At 36.1% G+C, this 22,157-nt stretch overlaps 1 protein-coding gene across 2 annotated transcripts; it reads left to right on the forward strand.

The window, feature by feature from the left end:
* The first annotated feature begins 606 nt into the window (after window positions 1-606).
* LOC128998275 (phosphopantothenate--cysteine ligase) lies at window positions 607-21,255 on the forward strand. Of its 2 annotated transcripts, XM_054424334.1 has the most exons (7): window positions 726-815; window positions 5,804-5,894; window positions 7,106-7,236; window positions 12,770-12,891; window positions 15,645-15,859; window positions 19,082-19,267; window positions 20,991-21,255. In XM_054424334.1, the coding sequence occupies exons 2-7, from the start codon at window positions 5,862-5,864 to the stop codon at window positions 21,171-21,173; spliced, it is 870 nt and encodes a 289-aa protein (XP_054280309.1). In that variant the 5' UTR covers window positions 726-815; window positions 5,804-5,861; the 3' UTR covers window positions 21,174-21,255. The 2 variants fall into 2 exon arrangements, with proteins under 2 accessions (XP_054280308.1, XP_054280309.1); XM_054424333.1 differs by lacking the exon at window positions 5,804-5,894 and having other exon boundaries at window positions 607-815.
* The last annotated feature ends 902 nt before the right edge of the window (window positions 21,256-22,157 follow it).

Raw genomic sequence — 22,157 nt, forward strand, 5'->3', positions numbered from 1 at the left:
CTAGCAATGAAACTATATAATGCATTGCCAGCTAGTACCAAGGATCTTGATCCCCGCAAGTTTAAGCGAACAATTGAAAAATGGCTGAAAAAAACACCTCTCTTCTCTATTGAAGAATTTTTTGAAGAGGTCAAAAAACCATAAATCCTGCCGCCAATCTGTAAATATTCAAACAGTAAATTCAAGTTTAAGTTTTTATTTTTCTTGGTGACGATGGACTGCATAGTTCTAATTATTAGTTTAGTTAGTATCGACTCAATCTATCCAGCAACTGCTGGTCAAAGATGAAGAAAAGAAGTATGAAGTATGAAGTATCCTACTTTTAATTAACAAAAACAACATGCACCACGATATACCCCATCTATGTTTCTTACTAACAAAAATCTATTCACCATTTAATTATCTGGAAAATAAGATAGTGTTTACTAATGGACAACCACACCACAGAGAACATTGCTCTCATGGGTAAAAATACCTAGACCACCTTTTCGGCAAGGAAAAAAGAGAGAAAAAAATTAATAGGTTTTTTTACTGTTTAGTTAGGTTTAGTTTAGGTTATTGTTATTAAGTGAAATGTGAGGTTAAGGATAAAATTATTACGTTCTGTTCTGACATATTGACTTAAATGATCGTTTGATGTTTTATGGTGAAAGTAACATTTAACCTTTATTATTTTCTTAAATATATCAACCAAAATGTCTGGGTGGGAAGAATTTTATGCATCAAATAATCCACCTACAAATTTTGAAGAAAACATTACAAAAATACGTAATTTTTGTGAAATGCACAAAAATAAGAAGATATCGTTAGTTACGGTAGGAAAAACCGTAATAACTTAGTTTGATACAAACTAATCCTGTTTATTTTTCTAATAAAATTATTCACAAGTAACAGGGTGAGGTTACCTATAGGTTAGTTTTATCAAGATAGCAAGCTAGGTCAGTGTTGGTTTAGGCCTAGGTCAGTATGAAGGAAATGCCTAAATACCTTTTGTAAAGTTACTTTAAGCTAAACTATCTTGTATTATTATCTTGTTTATTTTACATTATTGTTATTAAGTAAGGCGTAAAGGTATTTTGCAGAGAACGATCCGTCAGTAATGTCGTAAAGCATGTTTTTTTTTTATTTAACCCTCCAAGTGTCCATAGTTTAGGCCTTAATGTCCACCTATTTTTGGCGCATTTGCAAGGTTTTATTAAAACGGATCTGAGAAGCTTAAAACAATGTTAATTCTAATGTTCTATATACCATTTTGTTTGGAAAATCATGGGCTTCAATATTATATATAAAACATAAGGAACATTAAAAAAAAAAAAAAAAATTTTTAGGTAAAAAAATATAATTTCGAAAATTTTCAAAAAAAAAAAAGTTCGCGCTCAATGAAATTGTATAAATTATAGGCCTATAAATATTTGAAAATAGCCACTTTGTTCTAAATTTTATGAGGATTACAAATATATAATAATATAAGGAAGTAGATTTGCAAATAAATAAGTTATGGGCAAAAAACTGATTTCAGTACATAGCGTTTAGCTAAGAATGCATAGCCTAACCATAGCTAGGAATCTGGCTGATAATTTACATCAATATCACTACCTACTTCTTCAGGATCATCAACCAGCACTTCAAAACCACTTAAATCTTCTTATAATGCACCACGTATATCACTACTTTTGATTTTTAACACTAAAACAATGATAAACGTAATAAAACACATCAGTCATCGGTCCGGGGGAACCTAGCTGTTTACAAATACACGCACGTCAGCTGTCTGCTACAATATTTTCGGAACTAAAATGAATAGCGCTTAGAGACAGACCTCTGGAGAAAGCTTAGAATATTACGGAAAGAACGATACCTAACTCGATCCAGTTCAATCCGATTCAGTCAGTCATAGAGCCTTCGCCGTAAACGATGTCTGCGTGTCGAAAAATCGACAAGTAACACTACACAAAGTGTGCTGCTTGTCGAATTTTCGTCAAGTAACACTGGGAGGGTTAAGGGAAATGCTCCATTCTTATTAGGTACAGTATTTGTATTTTTACTTCAGATCTAATAACATTTGCTAGTTAAAACCAAAATATTTTTATTTTATTCAAAAGAAATGTTTAATATTCATATAGGCACTATTTCATTATGTAGCCTATTTATAAAATGTTGCTAGTTAAAGCTAAACAATCATTTACTTATTATGGAGTTTTGTATTTGTACTGTTTTTAATTTTTATGTAAATCAATGGTAAATTAGGCATTCTTTATTTATTTTTTTCCGCCAATGTCAACAATACATTTAACAATAGTCATAGGTCGGGACTGGCAGCGGGCACTGGACAGTTGTCATGCACGCAGATGTCAATGATTACAATTTATTTTATGAAAAACTAAACTGTTTAAGTTAAACCTCAATTCTTCTGACGAATATTCTAAATTTTACAAACGTAATGTTGGGTATAGCTCTGTTGGTATATTTCACTCAAATATCAGGAGTTACAAGAAAAACTTTGATGAAAAGTGCTTGGGCCTATATCTTAATAATTGTATTATGGGAATTGACATAATTGTTTTTACAGAATGCTGGCTGTCTGGAGGGGAGGGGGTGGCTACCTTGGAGGGCTTTGACCTTTATCACACTTCTACTTATCGCAATCAGAACGATGGGGTTATTGTTTACGTTAATAAACATTTATCTGCTACGGCTACTGAAATTACCATTGGGGAAGTTTACGTCATTTCATTACACTTTTCTCTATCCAACAAACACTTAAATCTACTAGCAATTTACAAAACTTTTGATTGTTATGTTGAAATGTTCCTACATGACCTTGAAGTTTACTTATTTAATATCAATAAAGATCACATGGTTATTTATCTTGGAGACACTAACATTGACATACTAAACATGAATGTTCTCACACATAGGTACTGAAACATTTTAACTGGATCGGGATTTACACAATGCATTCACAAACCTACAGGAGTGACTCAAAACACAGCAACATGCCTTGACCACATATATATCAAATACAAAGACTTCGAGAGTGTAAAGTCGGCTGTGTTACAGACTAATGTTACCGACCACCACAGCACCGGGATCACTATCACATTGGGGACACCGAACTGTCACTATGACCCACCGCCACTAATAGTAATAGTTGTAACTATTAAAGAAATAAACTACACTTGACCGGCAACAACCCTAAAATGTTTTGGGGCATAGGGGAATCAATGAAATATCTGGTAGAAAATGTAAAAAAGATTCCTTTCCTATTGATAAGTTTGTTCCAGCGGACCAGATATCTCCAGCCCAATGTCTAAGAGTTGCCAATGTCTTCAACAATTTTTTCTCCTCTGTAGGCTCTAATTTAACAATCTCTATTGATTCAAGTGGGGACCCAGTTGTGAATGACAATGACTTTGCCCATGATTGTACATTTACACTTCACACAATCACTGAACCCGAACTGGAACGATACATTTACTGTCTGCGCGGTGGGTCAGCACCTGGCTACGATGGTATCTCAGCCGAAGTCATGAAAGCCAATTTCCATTTGTTTAAACAACCACTCTTACATATAGTAAATGCATTTCATCAGGTACATTTCCGGAACGTTTGAAACTTGCCAAAGTTTTTCCTCTATAAATACAATGAGTTTGCCAATATGAATAATTACAGACCAATATCTCTTTTGAGTGTATTTGCCAAGTTAATTGAGAGAATAGTAAAAGATCAATTAGTTACATTTCTTCAAGCAAACAACATTTTGAGTGATTGTCAGTATGGGTTTCGCTTGGACAAAAACATTTCAGATGCACTTTTTGACATTAATAGGGACTTAAATTCGGCAATTTCAGATAATGAACACCCAATATTAATATTTTTAGATCTTAAAAGGCATTTGATTCAGTTGATCGATCTAAGCTTTTTTCCAATTAGAAGCAGTTGGGATAAGGGGTAACGCACTTCAATGGTTTAAAAGTTATCTGTCTTAAAGATCTCAACTTGTATCAATACTTACCAACAGTAATATTGAATCCGTTAACTATGGTGTGGTTCAAGGCACTTGGGCCTGTTTTATTTTTAATACATATAAATAATATTTCAAAACTTAATATTTTTTGTAAGCTTTTCTTATTTGCTGATGATTCTTTAATTTTGAACAGCGGAAAAACTTGGCTTGAGGCCCGCAACAAAGCTTTGCACGACCTAATGGAAACCAAGTTATGGTTAAACCAGCATATACTCTCTTTAAATTCATCAAAAACTAAGTTTATGCCAATTTCATTAAGTTTAAAATCTGATTATAATCTAGAAAATCTCGTCATTCACACCTGTGGTGATTACCTAGACGCCAACTGTAGGCTACATGTGAATCTATTGAAAAAGTAGAGTCATTCACATAATTTAGGAGTGGTCTTTGATTACCGTCTCAAGTGGTCTAATCATATTCAACATTTAAACAGTAAAATTAGAAAATATATCTATGCTTATCGGTCAGCTGAATCAGATTCTAAATGAAAGTGGAATGAAATTAATGTACTATGCTTTTGTTCAATCACTTTTATCCTTCGGAATCATAAGCTGGGGGGGGGGGGGGTTGTTCTAAAAGTATTTTAGAGCCATTAAAGATAACACAAAAGTTAATATTAAAAATTGGTTTTGGGAAGTGCAGGCGTTACCCATTTGACACTCTCTTTAAGGATGTGTCAGTTTTAACGATCAGACAACTTTTCATAAAAAATGTTCTAAGTCATATTTTTAAAAATTATAGCAACATTTTCTCTGTAATTTCCCATACACATAATACTAGATATTCTACCCGAATTGGAATACATCACTACAACTGTACAAATCCTTTTCATCGACCAACTCATTTTATATTGCACATGTTCTATTTTGTAACTTACAAAACTATTTTCAAAGTGTTAATCTCTTTGACTCCCCCACTTTAAACATATTAAAACACCGAGTCAATGAGTGGTTACTTGGTCTAGGCAGGGACGAGGCTGAGCTTATCATCACAGCTGATTACGGACACAGACGCTCCTGACACGACATGCGACCTGACCATTGTACCCTGACTCGTTCTCCGCCGCCCGCCCCACCCCTCTAGACACTCTTTGAAAGCCGTAGAATTCCTGTCACTGTTACAGTTCTATTATTTTTATTTAAAATTAGTTTTTTATGCCACCTAATATTTTTCACATAGTTATTCATCTCACAATTTGTTCTTGTAACTCCATTTACATCATATTTTCATCTCATCATATCTTCTGTCATTTATTTATTTATTGCATTTGATAAATGATGTTATGTTTGGACGCAACTACAGTCGACGCACAGGCTCGCTGCCCATGTCGGCTTATTCCTTATATGTACGATGTAATGCAAAGGTTAATTTTATTTTATTCTTTTAAATTCACTTATGTTTTTTTTTCTTCCTTTAAATATTTGTGTACATATTCTGTAAATACTTTTTTGGAATAAAGGGATCATTCATTCATTCATTCAAGACAGAGTGAGTTGGGCAAAATATGAATCACACATTACCCGTTTTGCTGCTTTACTCCAGTTTCACTAGGTTAGGTACCTATATGAGAAGGACACAGATATTGATGGCAAATGTAGAATATACTTTCAACCGATTAATTGAATTTTTTGGTGACTACTTAGTTTTTTCTCACTGAACCCAAAAATGCATTAAATCTTTCTCGGAACAATAAGAACTTACTTACGCCTAAGTAAGTATTGGAAAACAAAACCAAATATGACAAATTAAAGGTCTATTGAGCGGTTCTGATGGTAGGCCTAACTTATTGGCGGTTTGGAGGAATCCGTACATGGAGAGCTAACAGATCTCCAATATGATAAACAAACCCACTACAAGTGTAAGGAAGGTAAGTCGGGTTATATGCAGATTCGTGACTGTATTAAGTGTTTTTAAATTAGATTAGATTAGGAAGGTAAAGTTCAGACGATTTTAGTAAACCGGCATAAGTCTTTCAACTCGAATTAACAGGAATGCCTTTAAAGGGCCACAACTACATTGTGGGGCGAGGGAAGTGTTTTCGATTTTATCTGCTGTTGCATCAGAGTCTATCTTTGTTAAAATCTTGTTTAAATTTTATCACCGTTGCCTGCTTTACATAGTTTTCACTCCTGTTACCTATTTCTAGTCTGTTATTGTTATAACTATTACTCGTTTCCATATTGCATAGTCTATTATTCGGCAAGCATGTTACTTAATTACCTATTATTATTACCTAGTTAATTCAACCATCACTCTTCATTGTTATTATAAGAAAGAAAGAAAACAAAGAAACACTCATATTTGCATGTATATCTGCAGTATGTATCTGCACAACAATTTAACACCCAATGAAATTAAATGAACAATGAAATGACAGAAATAAATAGTAAATAGTTGTAACAAATAGTGAACAGTAACAATATCACACTCCAGACTGTGACCTGTTCTGTGACACAATTTTGAACCTGCATTAGCGTAAACTAGGCCTACCACCTGACGCTAGATTTTCACCAGTATTTATTCATCTTGTCTCTGATGTATGCAATATTTGTTGAACTGAATTTATTTATGTTTGTTCCTGCATCCATCCATGTTCATATTTATTGTACTGTACAATAATTTTACACTGTATTCTTTGATCTCACTCATGCACTTCATACTTGTTGCCATTTAACTTTATATTTTTTTAATCTAAATATTTTTATTGATACTACCGGTATTCATATTGTTACACTTAAATGTGACAGACTGTAAAACATGGCAGTGATGTTCAGGATTTTGTGTCAGTGCCACTAACTTTGTTTAAACTATCAGAAAGCTCTAATGTTCATTTGGTACCATGTTATTTTGTATATTATGTAGTTGATAATAGGCCTACACACACAAATCTAGCACTACTTAGAACTGGCAATTGAAATCTTAAAGGAGGCTGGTAAATTTAGGAAAGAAAGTAGGCCTACTTAATTCTCCCTTTGCTCTCCATTGTAGTAGATCAGCAGTTATCACTGCATTTTATTCACTTGTTATTCTTACTGGCATTACTGGGAAATGCTAATATAATATTTTTTTGTTGAATAGTCAGGTGGAACAACCATACCGTTGGAGCACAACACAGTTAGATTTGTAGACAACTTCAGTGCCGGCACTCGGGGCTCTGCTTCTGCGGAGTACTTCATTGATTCAGGCTACAATGTCATATTTCTATATAGGTAAGTAATGAACTACACTATCAAAAGATTGTTTTAAAGTATTCACTGGCTATGTTACTAGCCCATGTATAACCCTATTCATCAACTCACAGTGCTGTGGCAGTTAGGTTGGTTTCCAATAGTAAAGTCATTGATGTTTTTGTAGTTGATTTTCACCATTTCCAGTCATAAATCCACTGATGATTTCTCAAGCTTGTATAGATTTATAAAATATACCTTTTTTAAGGTTATCAACCAAACCAATTGTCGATTACTTTAAGATTGCACAGTACAGTTATACTTGAATAGATACAACTTCCGTATCGGTGTGGTGGGGCGATCTGACGTTCGAGTAAGAGGGAGAACTGCCAGGTTGACTACCTGAGCAATAAGAGCAAGGAGAGCCGCAAGGAGAGCGGTTTCCATAGCAACAGGCACTGTTGCCATATCGCACTGCATCTCCACGCCCGCACGCACATGTGCAGTTCCTCCAGTGTTATGACAGTGACTACTTCGAGTACAGTATACTGTCCGCGAGAGTTTAGAAGTCCCCTAAGCTAGAAAAAAAAACTTTTTGATGTTGGAATAGTCATCACTTGTGTATTTCACAGTATATTTTGGGTTTACAACAGAAATGTCGTTTCCCACCAGAAGTCAGTAAATAGAGCGTTCCAAACATAGGGAATCATTTATTTTAGAACAAATGTTTCTGTACTTCTAAGCTGTTCTGTTTACAACACTTCCCTATCAGCAGATGTTCTCTAACTATCAACAGATAACACGAAATTACAGCACAGCACTCAGTGTAACGCTGTGTGCGTTGTTGTAAGCTGGCGCTGGCGCGCATATTCTGTGTCTGTGAGGATTGAGGAAGTTGCAGTTCCCGCTCACTGCGACTAACAACGCGGCAACATCGCAACGGCAATCTCCCCACTGCTCGCTACCCCTCCACACCTCTCCGATACGGAAGTTGTATCTATTCAACTATAGTAGATTGTAGATAATCTTAGATCGTCCTAATCTGGTTGCGGCAATGTTGGATAAGCAAAAAATTTAGATAAGTTAACAAGGAAAATAATATGAAATAAAAACCCTTGTGAACATAGCAAAAAACGTTAAAAATACAGATTTCCCTCTATCTTATTCAAGGATTTAAGTTTATTTTACCACGAGACGATCATAACAAACAACATGAAAAAAGGATAATTAATAGTAAAACACCACTAAATTAAAGCGATACACTACCAGTCATAGATCTCCGCTTCGTGGCTAAGGTGATTGGCGCAGCAGAGAGGTATGGAAGTATGAGGAGTGAGGTACGAAGCTTTCAAAAATGAATATATCTTGTGAATACAGGGCAGGGTTGGATCCACGGGGAGGGGGGAACTGGGGGAACGTCCCCCCAAACAAAGATTTTTTTGGTCAAAATATACAAAATGTAGCATATAACTTAAAATAAATTAAATCTTTTTTAATTTAACCGGAATAAGTTAATATTTCAAATTTCACATTAACGATGAAAAGCTAAAAAATGATATTATAATTAGGATATTGTAAAAGTTTTTATCAATGAATTGGAAATGGAATAAGTTAACTTAGCAATCAAAATGTGAATTTAAAATCCTTTGGTCTGAGCGAGTGGGAGACACGACACAGTGCACTGCATATTCTTAAATATGGTATAATTTCTAATTAATACATTTTTGTGCCTAAAGATGTCTGCTTCAATAATATAGCCTAACTTAATGCACGTATATATTATTTCAAAATCCAAAGCTAAAACTACATAGTAGCTGCCTGAAAAGTTAAACAACCTAACTTAACCTAAAATCTAGACGACCTGACCTGTCAGTGACTGCAGTTGAAATGAAATGAAAAATGTCTTTATTTAAGAGGAGAAGTTAGGACTTGCAAGTCCTCTCTACCACTTAACCTCTAAAACATAAATAAATAAAACTTATTCACTTATATAAGTAAATTTAAATAATCTAAAGTAATACATTAAATGAGTAAACATGAAGAAATTAAGCTTAGTAATCCTAAAAAAAATTCCATTGACACAAGCCGCCAACAACCCCTCACACCAGCGCCAGAGACTCACTCACGCCTGCTGCTCAATATAATAGATTTAATCTCTGCCCCAAACCTCGCACGGTTTCCTATGGATTTGATATGGTCAGGAAGAGAATTCCACATTCGAATTGCAGATACCAAGAAGGATTTGTTAAAAACTGTTAACCGGTGAATTGCTGGTGCTGATGTCAGAAATAAAATAGAAGTTGTCTGATAAATAATTGGGAATTTTTTGATTGATAATGGAGTGTAGAAGACGGAGGGTGTGAAATTGCCGAAGTTCATTAATGAAAGCAGGTTGAAATAGGGAGTTACATGGTCATATCGCATAAGGCCAACATGAATCTGATACAGGAATTCTGCGCTCGCTGAAGTCTACTAGAAACTTCATTAGTCATGTCATTGATCACTACATCACAGTAGTTGAAATGAGTCAAGATGAGAGTTTTTACTAACATGATTTTCAAGTTCAGCGGAAGGTAGTCTGCAAAACGTTTGATGGTGTGAATAGCTCGAAAGACCCTGTTACAAGTGGAGTTGGCTTGATCAGACCAATTCAAATGTTTGTTCATTATGAGTCCTAAGTTTTTCACTTTGTCGCAGTAGGTGAGATCCTTTCCGTCAAAGTTAAGTCGTGGTGCAGTGACTAAGTTGATTTTAGTCATTAGTCTGGGGTAGCCAACAATCATTGCTTCTGTTTTGTCAATGTTGAGTTTAAGTCCGTTGTTTGTGGCCCAGTGAGTTATTGATTCAATGTTAATGTTCATGAGTCGTACAGCAATATCCATCTCGTTTACATTAAAGTGGGAGTAAATCTGTAGGTCGTCAGCATACAAATGGTAGTGTGAGTTAGTGATATGTTCTATAATGTCATTGATGTAAATTGAGAACAGTAGTGGGCCAAGAACAGATCCTTGAGGAACACCTCTAGTAACCTGCTCCCAGGTAGAACATTTGTCACCGACTTTGACACACTGCTGACGATCAGATAAATAGGACTCAATCCACTCAACACAGTTGTCAGAGAAACCATCCAAGTGCAGTTTAAGGAGCAAAAGAGGATGGTATACACAGTCAAACGCCTTTGAAAAGTCAAAGAAGGTTAAAATTGTGGCCTGTCTATTATCCATTGCACGGCGGATGTCATCTGTAATTTTCAACAAAGCAGTGGTTGTGCTATATTTAGCGTGAAACCCAGATTGAAAATCCGTTATAATTTTGTTCTCTTCCAAAAAAACAGAGGATTTATTATACACTATTCTTTCAAAGCATTTAGAAAGGGCAGGAAGAATGCTGATTGGTCTATAAGGGGTATTGGGAGAAGAAATTTTCTGAAGTGGGCGAACAATGACAGATTTCCAGATGGAGGGGAAGGTAGAAGTTGCTAATGATCTGTTAAATATGGATGTTAGTACCGGGAGAGTAACTGGTAGAGTGTCTTTAATAAACCTGATAGGAATATCATCGGCGCCGATTGCGTTACTTGTCATCCCCAGAATTTCCCTGCGGACTTCAGATTCACTAACTGGGGAAAATAAAAACTGATTTTCTGGCATATCAAGTGGTCTAGATGTGATATCGGCAACATAGTTAAAGGCAGCTGCAGAACTTATAGGGATATTCACAAAAGTTGTTAATCAAGTCGAGACAGACAGACAGAACTGCAGTTGCAGTTTCCCGCTGTCAGATACAGCAGTAAATCAGTGTTACCATTGATTATACAGATGTGACATATACATATAACTTACATGAATATAGTATACACCAATCCAGTTAAATTTAATTACCTGGAACTAGATTATATGTATTCCCAAAATTGTCATATTCATTACCCTTTTTATAATCCATTTGGAACGCCCATTAAGCAATATAAACATAAAGTAAATAATTCTAAACATTTAATGATATTTCCGTAGTGAAGTGAGTGATTTTTTTACGAATTACTTTTAAGTTTGGGTTCAAATATGTTTATATCCCCACAAATAATAAAAATAATTTAAAGTGACCGCTAGGTCAAGCTTGGCCTTGGAACCAAGACCCAGTTGAAGCCAACAACAAACAAACAAACAATCTTAACTGGATTTGGATTAGTTTGCTAGGAATTTTAAACTATCTTCTGGGCATTGCTATTACAGTGTCGTTATAGCCAAAAATGCTTGTTTCAAGGTTCAAAATTTTCCCTGGCTGGGCGGATTCCATACCCCCCAGAGCCCCTGGAAGGTGCCCCCAAACTTTGTCTTTGGATTCCCCCTGATTCAGGGAGGTGGATTTCATGGTAATAGATCATCCGTGGGATAGGCCAGATAACCAAAGGATGGATAAGCAAGCCTCTCCTGGACTGATGGTAGAGGAGAGATGAAACCGAGACCGAGAAATGTCACGAGAAAGAGTAGTCACACCAGCAGCACTAGTCTGTCAGTGAAAATAGTCTCAGTTTGAGTGAACACATTTTGGAAGAGTGACGTACAATATTTTTCATCATACTACTCTAAATTAACCTAACAATATAAAAACTGTACAACTCCGTTATATATTTTCCCAACTTAAGTACTAATCAATCACTACACATAACCTCCTAGAGAGGTTATGCTTTTGTATACAACCACTCATTGTCAATTATAATCTGCTGGTGTCTGGCAAACTTGATGTTAACAGTAGGCTAGTAGGCTACACAATAAAACCCCATTTGACTAAGCAGGTGGCCAACCGCTATTAAAGCTTAGTAGTGTGGCAAAAAAAATACAGGGTGATTCTAAATTATTGGTACACTTTTGAAACCCTATAATTGAAAATCCATACAACCTATCATCACAAGGTGAGAATTAATTGAAAGAGGCGATTCTTAAGTTTTGTTTGACACCAATTTTTTAAACATAAATGCAAAATTAGCCCTACAGCCATTTTTAGATTTTAACTACGATTTTAAATTAATTACACACTTTTACCTGTATGAACCTCAAAACTTAATGCTCTATGTTGAATTGTCAAAAATTTGAAGTAATACCTCTAGGGGTTAATTAGTTCTATAATTTACCGCTCAGTTATTGTTGTTCACCATTATTGTAAGCTGCGAGGAACATGACTTCAAAAGAGCTAAAAGTGTTCTGTGTTTTAGAGTTTCATTGATTTTAAATTGTGTAATTAATTTTAAATCATAGTTAAAATCTAAAAATGTCTTTAGAGACTAATTTTGCAAAAATGTTTACCAAACTGGTATAAAAAAAGAATAATATCCTCGTTCAATTGATTCTCATCCTGTGATGATAGGTTGTATAGTTTTTCATTTACAGAGTTTAAAAAGTGTAACAATAATTTAGAATCACCCTGTATTTTTGAGGATTGCTAGAAAACATGAAATTTCTCTCTACAATTCCTGATCAATTTGATATTGATTATCGACAAAATGTTGAAATGTATTCTTATAAAACAGTGTATTTGATATTAATATTCAGTGACATTCAAGCCAAGGTTTTTTTTCTAGATTGAAGTCTTTGGAGCCATATGTTCGACATTTTGTTGGCCACCAATTCCTCGACAAACTTATCATCAGCGACGTGGAAGCAAATGATGAAGAAAGAGCTTCAACATGCAGTCGAATAGAAGGTCAGCTAATATATTTTATGATGGTTTTCATATTTCATTTTAAAGAACAACAATTCATACATTTTGGACTGGAAACGCCCTATATCAGTTGCATTAGAGCCTACTAGTGCATGCACCTACCTATTGCAAAAACATGTTGCGTACATTATCCCCCGTCCCTAAAACATTGACCCTGCTAACGTTTATGTACATTCAAATGTAGGACTAAAAATCATATTTATGTTAAATTATTATTATTTTTACTACTGTAGAACCATGATGGGACGGGGCCATGGTCGGAACAGGAATAAGGTCGGTTAAGGAGGAGGCATAACCTACAGTCCCCGCGACATTGGTAAACGTCTCCCGCAACAGTAACAACACCTGTAAGCGTAATTTGTTCTAACTTTGGTAATCATCTCTTGGGACTGTGGCAATACCCTTGAGCAAAACTTATAGTCTCCGCGACTTCGGTTATCAACACTGCGACCCCGACATCCCCTGTGAGCGTAACTTTCATTCTCCGTGATTTCAGTAGTGGTCTCCCGCAACGGCGGCAACACCTTTAATCGGCGACAGCAGTGATCGTCTGCCGCGATTACGGCAACATCTGCGATCTGCCTTTCAGTTAACCGATTGCGCTCGGCGTTATCGCCGCAGACAGGAATCAATGAGACGGTCGGACACTAGGTCCCGTGGAGTCGGTTTATTCCAAGGTCGGGTATGAGAGGTTCAGTATTGTCTTGGAATTGGGAGTGCTCCGTCCCAGAGTCCTTATGGACCAACCGCCATTGCTGGCAATCTACAAGAGGAACTGTCAAAGTGAAACAGTTAATTATTAAATTTACACCTAGAGACAATTCTCACCACAGCTACATGGCAACTAACTGTCTATTTCTGTGCAAAAGCGATTGAGCAGCATCCACTGCTTGCATGGAAGTTTCACTGGACGTTTTTCAAACTTGTTAGCATGTCACCAGCACAGCTGTGTCTATAATGTAAACTTTCACAGTAATGAAGAGACGGTAAATGGAGTCAAACTGCCCCAATGGCGATGTTGATGTATGATGATTCTTCTAGGAGCATAGCATGTTTCAAAAGTTATTTAAATAATTAAATAACTTACGTCATCAATCCATAAATTTCTGTGTGATTATAACACCGTGCGCACGGCTGGACGGGCTTAGGTATGCGGCTACACTCATACCTAAGCCCGTCCAGCCGTGCGCACGGTGTTATAATTGTAGTTTTATCGTCATTTAAATGTTTCGTACGTGTCGTGTATGTGTAATGAACGTAAAATGTGTTTGTCCTATTTTTTTAATATATCGACGTTGTTGCTACAAAATCAATGCAACATAGAAACAGATTCAACCTAGTGACAGTGGAGCTGAGGATGACCTGATGGTTGAAACGCGTACTCCACAGAAATTTATGGATTGATGACGTAAGTTATTTAATTATTTGATAACTCAATCCGTTGTGCTACAGTATCAACATTATAAAAGTTATTTAGTGGAAATTTTAAAATTTCAATTGCAAAGTATGATGCAGGACACTTATTGAGTTTGTTAAATTGAAATGAAAGACAAAATAAAGACTTTTTAGGCTATTGCTTTGAGGTAAGCCAGTAGCCTAAATTATGTCAACATTTCAACATTTCAATGACTGCCTGTTGTAGTGAGACTGTGGGTCTACCAACAACCGCCGCCTGTTTTTCGTACGTGTAAAAGTAGTGTATGTAATGTACAGTTTGATGTAAATTTGTATGTTTTGACATGTTGAAAGCTCTGATGGTGTTGCATTGCAACGAAACATGTCAGCTTTAAATTATTGAAACATTGACATAATTTAGATTACCAACGTATACAAGCCAGTTATAGCCTAAAAAGTCATATCTAAGTATCCCCTGAGGATTAGAATGAATATTTCAAAATAAAGCTCATACGAAAGATATTAAAATAAATTCTTTGGTTTACGGATAACTTTTAAAATACCCAATGTGTAATGAGCGTAAATAACGTGTTTTCAGCATACGATAAATCTACCGCTCTCTCTATCTCTCTCTGAGTACCTGTATCCTGTACCGTCTTTTTCACCTTAAGTACAACAAATCAAATTGAAATGGGTCATAACTCAACCCTGGAACTGCCGTTTTATTCAGAGCTTCATGTAAGAATGAATAAAGTGTAAACTGCTTGCTGAACTGAAAACTGAAAATGTAACAAGTAGTGAACACAGTAAGATCTGCTGATATGTCGCTTAAAAATTGATGTTATAACTGTTGTGCTGGTGACATGCCGTCAAGTGTGAAAATGCTTATTGCTCTCATCCTTAATGACTGACTTGTCATTTACCAGGAGGCTTTTTCGACCCTGAAAAGATTCCAAGGAGAAAAACCAATAACCAATATAGCAAAATTCAGTCCTGCTGATATGAGAAGTAGTTCACAATGGTCGTGTCTTCATTTAGGAAAAAGATTATTATGAATGGATAAATGAAGAGCAGATAATATATCTTTTTTTATTTAATTGTACCTCTTTATTTAGGCTTTATTTAGGTCTTTTGTGTTATAAATCACAATACCAGCAGACTAGGAAAAAGGACTGGAGATTAGAGTTCTCCTAATTACTTTAATGTATGTGAATTTATTTTAAATTTTTAATAGGCACTACAGAAAGTTTGTGAATTGTATAGAATTTATCAAATTCTGTTGTTAATGCTCTACTGCACAATGAAAATTGATCCGTTCCTAAGCACATTTTCTTTTACAGTTGCCCCAGAGTTTGCTCTCGGAGTGATGCCCATCCTCAAACGCTACAAGACAGCCATTCAGGAGAAACGGTTGCTGTGCATCGATTTCACTACACTCTCGGATTACTTGTGGTTACTACGAGGAGCTTGCCAACAACTGACCAATCATGGCAGCAAGGCCCTCTTATACCTAGCTGCGGCTGTGTCCGATTTCTACATTCCTGCCAACAAAATTGTATGTATAGCTGTTGAATATCTTTGATTCATAAGCACTGTATGCTCTATAAAATAGGAAGTTTGTGAACAAATATTGTGTTTTTTCACAGTGCCGGATTTTAGGTACTTGCAGCCCTAGGCCAAATTACTTGAGCGGCCCCCACGACTGTGGTGGAAATTCCCTGCGACAGCAGTGAAATCGTGAAAATCTCCCACTATCATCATCATTATCATATCATCCTCACCCGCAATCACGGATGAAATCGTGAACATCTCCTGTGGGCCACAATCATGGGGAATTCATCATTGTAACCAACGATCGCGGAGAAATTGTGAACACTTACCCTAAATCAAGGGAATTTCGTCACAGATACCCACGACCGCGGCAAAATCGTGAACACTTGCCATAAATCAAGGGAATATCGTCACCGACATCTGCGACTGTGTTATGATTGTGAATATCTCCCGCGGACCGCAATCACTGGGACATCATCATCGACACTTGCGACTGCAGCAAAATCGTGAACATATCCCACGGGCCGCAATTTCGAAGACATCATCATCGACACTCGTGACTACGGCAAAATTGTGAGCATCTCCCACCGGTCGCAATCACGGGGTCATCGAAACCCGCGGTGAAATCGTGAACATCTCCCTCGGGAAACTGATGACTTAGAAAAATTTATTTAAAAAAAATGTTTTTTGTCAACCGTCTGTGGCCCCCTTATGCTTGCTGCCTAACGGTAAATCAGGCTCTGTCTTTTCGCTACCTATTGAATTCAACTAACAATTATAATTACATTCTTATTTCTTTGCTTTTTAATCCTTAAAATTCTGTTCTTCCTCATAAACGAGGAAGTCTGTGTACCCAAAATATGTAGCTTCGGCAACTCAAAATATAGACTTGGCTATCACAAAGGCTATCCATGGCACCCTGTAACCTTAGAAACAAATTTCTAGAAATTTAGGTTCATCCTAATCAAAGTAAGATAGTAGGAGCCTACTTCCACCTTAATTTTTATGTTTCTAACCATTATCTCTAATATTGCCTTGTTGTAGATTGGGTACTGTCTCACTTGAAGACAGGATCATATAGCACATCCTATATTCTCATAAATACTTAGGAGAATGAGTAAACTGTTGTATTTTGCTTGTTTATTGATATGTTTTGATTGACTTTGTAATAATTTAATATCTCTAATATATTTATTTCAAACTAAGCTATGATATATGTTTCACTGAAAAAGACCTTTACTGCGTTCCGCAGCAAACCTCAGTCCTTGTTAAACCTCATGTTTTTAATACACAAAAAACTTACATTGAAGAAAATATTTGAGTGAAACTCCAATCAGTAGGGGTGCAAGTACTCGAACCTTCGAGCTTTCCATTATTCGGCTTGGCTCGTGGCATTTTGAAAAAGCTCGAATTTTGAGTCAAGCTTTTAATACTTAGTAAAAATAAACTTAATTTGTCTATTAATAATTGAAAACAGGACACAACGAATTCAGGAATTTAATCTATATACCTTGTTCATGCATTTGCTTTCCTCGAAGCAGATGTTGTTAAAACATGTAATTCACGTCTCAGACTCAGTGTCAGAGTAGACAGTTTTGGGGATGGTGAAACCGAACTCGATCAGGAAACCATCATCACCTCACACAGCTTAAAATTACCGTGCACTTCCAGTTTATTATCGTATCAACTCCAATTCTTTACAAAACCGAACGCAATTATGAATATTGTGATTTGATTGTAAATAGTAGAGCCTCTTTTATCCTGGGGCGGGATCACCAAAAGTAGAAGTCCCCGATTTTAGTGAAGGGTCACGAAAGCTACATATTTTACAAAAAAGGTCACAGAAAAAAGAAAAATTCATATCTGGATGGGTAATACGGTTAGGATACAGTATTTGATAGTTCTGTTTGACTTTCGATTTTGACAACTAAAAGATAAAAAGTTAGTAATAGGCCTAACAATTAGTTAAAAATCTGAATAGTGAAACATACATGCACAGTAAAAACTATCAATTTACGCAAGTTGCCAAGGTCAATGTTTTTTTTGTTTGTAATGATCCATGTTCAAATTCTGAATCAGACAACCGGTATAGTTAATGCGACCCAAAAACATTGTGTGCTCTCAGTTATTTATCATATCCAAGTCTGATAAGATAAGTAAACTGAATCAGGGAACCACTCTTGCTTTTTATGAAATGAAATAATCGTAGACTGAAAACTTCCTAGTTCTGTTACCATAGCGAGCATCCACTGAGCTAGAAATTATACAGCTGGCACGGCAACTCTGCTATATCAAAGCTCTGTTAAAATTTATTATCAAAATTAAAATTATTAAAATTTATTAACAACATTTAATGTTGTTATGTTGGTAATAACTAGAAGAATCAACCAGCTCATTGGCTCTTGGCTTTATTACAATCCCACAATCCCCTAGTTCCAATGTAGTATTCCCTTAGTACATATGGCGGCCAACGTTTCTCATTTTTCTCATTCAGCGAGCAACTATTGCCGCCATCGACTTAACCTTGACCACTACTAATGACAACGGACGTTACAGTATTTCGTTATTTATATTTTATTTTAGTATTTAGTCACATATCAAAATTGAAATTAAACAAGGGTGGAATAGTCTACAAAGCCTGATACCTCATCAGTTTTAAAGTTTAGTGAGAGTAGCCAGCGAGAGTAGCTTACAAGAGAAATGAGAATAGAGTGTTGTCTGTGTTATACTGAATGTACTGTAGCATTGTGGAGGAATCTAACCTCAAAATTGTGCTGGATCCTTTTTTGCGGTATGCTTTGATGGTGTATCCGGGTACTTCACCCGTGCTTTTTCCCTCCTTTCGGCAATACCGAGGGCCAGCTAGCTGTTTTGTTTAGTGCTGCTATCTATTGGGTTGTAAAACTACGTCCACAATGACAGGGATACAGTACATATGCTTCTCCTATTGGATGAAACTAAATTTAAACTTTTTTGCGCACTCATTCACACAGCACATAAGTTGTCCACGCTCCTGGCATCGGCCAGCCATCATGCAACCGCAGTAAACAAGTTAATAATTCAGATCAGGTTTGGTTGGAAAAAGCTCGACTTGGCTCGGCTCGAGGTTGAAAATCAACAAATCGCACACATCAGGCAAATGGAAGCTTACTTAGTTTGCTGCAGCGTTTCATTATTTGTATTGAGAATGTCAATAACTCCTCAAATACCCTTATGTATTTTTCAGCCAGAACACAAAATTCAGTCAGGTGATGGGGCTCCGACTATCCAGCTGCACCTGGTACCTAAGATGTTAGCTCCTCTTGTGTCTCAGTGGGTACCCGAGGCTTTTGTGGTGTCATTTAAGCTGGAGACTAACCCTGAACTTCTAATTAGCAAGGCCAGAAGAGCTTTGGAAACCTATAAGCATAAGGTACCAGAAAATGTGAACTTTAGCTTTTTAGCCTTAAGGGTTTTTTATTGATTTCACAACGCTAATTTATAATGTTTTCCATCATTTTGCAATGGTTGTCCATGAATTGAGGTCTCCATCGAGATTGGTTGGATTTGAAAACTGTCACTTTGTTTGTACTTCATCCACTAATATTGATGCCGGTTTCAACTTCTATGTGACAAGTAGTCTTGTCAGAATAGATAAAATGGGTGCAAAAGAAACCCTCCTGCCAAGTTCTGTGGTTAGGCTTTTCTGTAGGAAGGGGATCAACCAAAGAGGATATGTATCCAAAAGAGTATGAGTGGCTTTGGTAGTTTGCAGGAGGCCATACTCATTTGCACAAGTCTGTCAGTTTCTATCAAAATAGTGATTCGAATTGAAGAAACTTGACTTGCTCATCGACACGTTTAAGGCTATTAGGGTTATCCATGTCCTTAATAATCTTAGAAATGTCCCCTATCAACTTAGCAATCTCTCATTCAATCAGCCAATTTCTTTAATTTTGGTAACTGCCTCAAAAGAAAGATTGCAAGCTGTCTAAACTGTCCAAAACATTTTGGCTGTCACCATTGTGGAAATTTTATAACCTCCTCCAAACTCTCTCCACCTTTTACGGCCATTTTATAAAAATAATTATAAAAAATCATGGAAACATTAGTGAACTCTGTAGGTTTTTAGGGGAGATCAGAGATGCAGGAGCTATAGAAACTCAGTTGAATGTAAAGAGGACCAAATTTTGATGTGGGAGAAAGTACGTTTAGTCCAATGGACTGTTGTATTACTTGTTTCGTACAGCAGTCTTGTATTGTATTTCTACATTCAACCACTTTACTTAATTCATTTCCATCACTGGCAATATTGACTTTAGTAGTTGATGAATTAAACCACAGAAATATAATCACAGAGTGTAATTCAAATGCATACTTTGCAGTACTGTCTTGACTGACTTAAACCCATACGTTAGGTTTTAAGTTGATATGTTCTTTTATTTCATAAGTTGGAATATAATTCAATGACAATAGCTCGTCTGGATTTTGGCGCAAATTTTAATAAGCGGTATCAGCAATCTGGCTCATACTTTCTCCCATTCGCTTGTCAACAACCGTTATTATGTGTAAGCGGTGGGGCTAACTATGATATTAGGAAAATCACAAACGTTGCAATTACTTTTGAACCGTAATTTTTACAGCAATATTTTGGGGGTTTGCAGTATTTTGTTTAGAATTATAAGGATTATAACATACTAACTAACTTTAATCAAAACAGGTTTTTTTCCAAAAATCTGATTTTCTGTTATTTCATAGGAAAATAAGTAAAATAACATAAGCTACAGTAACCTTTGAACGATAATTTATATACAGCAATGTGAGTGGTACCATTTCGTTCAGAATTTTTAAATTCCCAGAAATACCATGGATTAGTACCTACATACCAAATTTCATCAAAATCGGACTTCAGGTATAGTCTGTATCTCTGTACACATCCACACAGACATACATTACTTTTTTGTGTTTAGGGGGTCCTGAAACAGATATATCCACTGGAAACTCAAACTCGAAAATTTTTTACGAAAACAATACTTTCTCCATATACTATGTAGGCTATAGGGGGAGAAATTAAAAAGTATCTGGGATAAAATGACATGTTGATAACTCAACACTTTTTGACCTGTGTTGTCTAACATTATGATTTTCTTTTGCAGCTTGTCATCGGGAATATTCTTGGAACGAGGAAGTGGAGTGTAACAATAGTAGAACCATCTTCACACTACCAGATAACACTGAGCGAAGAAGAAATCCAATCTGATTTTGAGATAGAACAAAAGATCGTTTCTGACGTATGCACAAGGCATGATGCCTTTATTCAGGCCAACCTTTCTACCTGAAAGGCTGATTGATTTTTACTTTATAAATTTAAACATGTTATAGGTTTGACATATTTTTTTAATTACAGTTGTTTACAAAACACATGAACTGTCTAACTGATTCACCTATGATTTATTGATTCCTCATAAACAAATTATTTGGGATTTACTTCAAAAGTAAAATATATTTATTTAACCCCGTGCCTTCCATGTGGTTTTTGCCCCCTCCCCTAAAGCTGGGTTTTTCTAGGCGCGGAGAGTGGAGAGAGGAACACGGAGACCGGAAAAGAGTTTAACATGGTGTTCTGCTCCGCTTCTAGGAAAACAGTAACATTAAATTACCTAAGACAAGCGAGTTTGCTCTCCACGTTCCTCTCTCCGCTCTCCACTTCCGCGGCTAGGAAAACCCGGCTTTAATTCTAATGGTTCGCTTGCCACATAAGTAATCTGTTGCAACAGCCTATGACACACTGATCCACGTGAGAGTTTTCAACACTTTGTGTCGGGTGAGATGAACTTAATGGCACTTTCGCACATATATATTACTTTTAAGATAGAAAACCCCTTGAACCAATATGCTTTTACTTTATGTGTATACAGATGTACAGTAGCCCAGTACCAAATTTCTTCCTTAAATTTCCAGTCCTACAACCATTTTAATTGCTTTTTTGTTTGAACTAAACAAGTTTACACTTTTCATTCTTTCACCCCCTCACCTAATATTACAATTTTTGCTTGTTTGGAAATTAATTATATTTTGATTATGATACCAAATTTTGAACTTAACAGGAACTGAAAACAGCCAGACATAATTGGTTTAAGGAATGGCTAGAGCAATAGTGTTATCCACAGTTCCAGAGTATATCCCATCTACTTGTAGTTGTCAAAATTCCCCCATCAAATCCAACCTAACCAATAATGGTCTACACCAGGGTTGCCACCCGTACCGATTCTGCCGGACAGTCCCAATTTTGGTTCCTTATGCCTGTATATAAGCCTATGTTA

Source organism: Macrosteles quadrilineatus, unplaced genomic scaffold (assembly GCF_028750875.1).
Source record: "Macrosteles quadrilineatus isolate MER2022 unplaced genomic scaffold, UCM_ALF_1.0 Scaffold_7__1_contigs__length_78375512, whole genome shotgun sequence".
Classification (NCBI taxonomy): Eukaryota; Metazoa; Arthropoda; class Insecta; order Hemiptera; family Cicadellidae; genus Macrosteles; species Macrosteles quadrilineatus.

Coding starts and splice junctions, on each gene's coding strand:
- LOC128998275 (XM_054424333.1), top strand. CDS start 696: ATGTCTGGGTGGGAAGAATTTTATGCATCAAATAATCCACCTACAAAT. Junction 7,237..12,769: donor AATGTCATATTTCTATATAG/GTAAGTAATGAA, acceptor TTTTTTTTCTAG/ATTGAAGTCTTTGGAGCCAT. Junction 12,892..15,644: donor AACATGCAGTCGAATAGAAG/GTCAGCTAATAT, acceptor TTTCTTTTACAG/TTGCCCCAGAGTTTGCTCTC.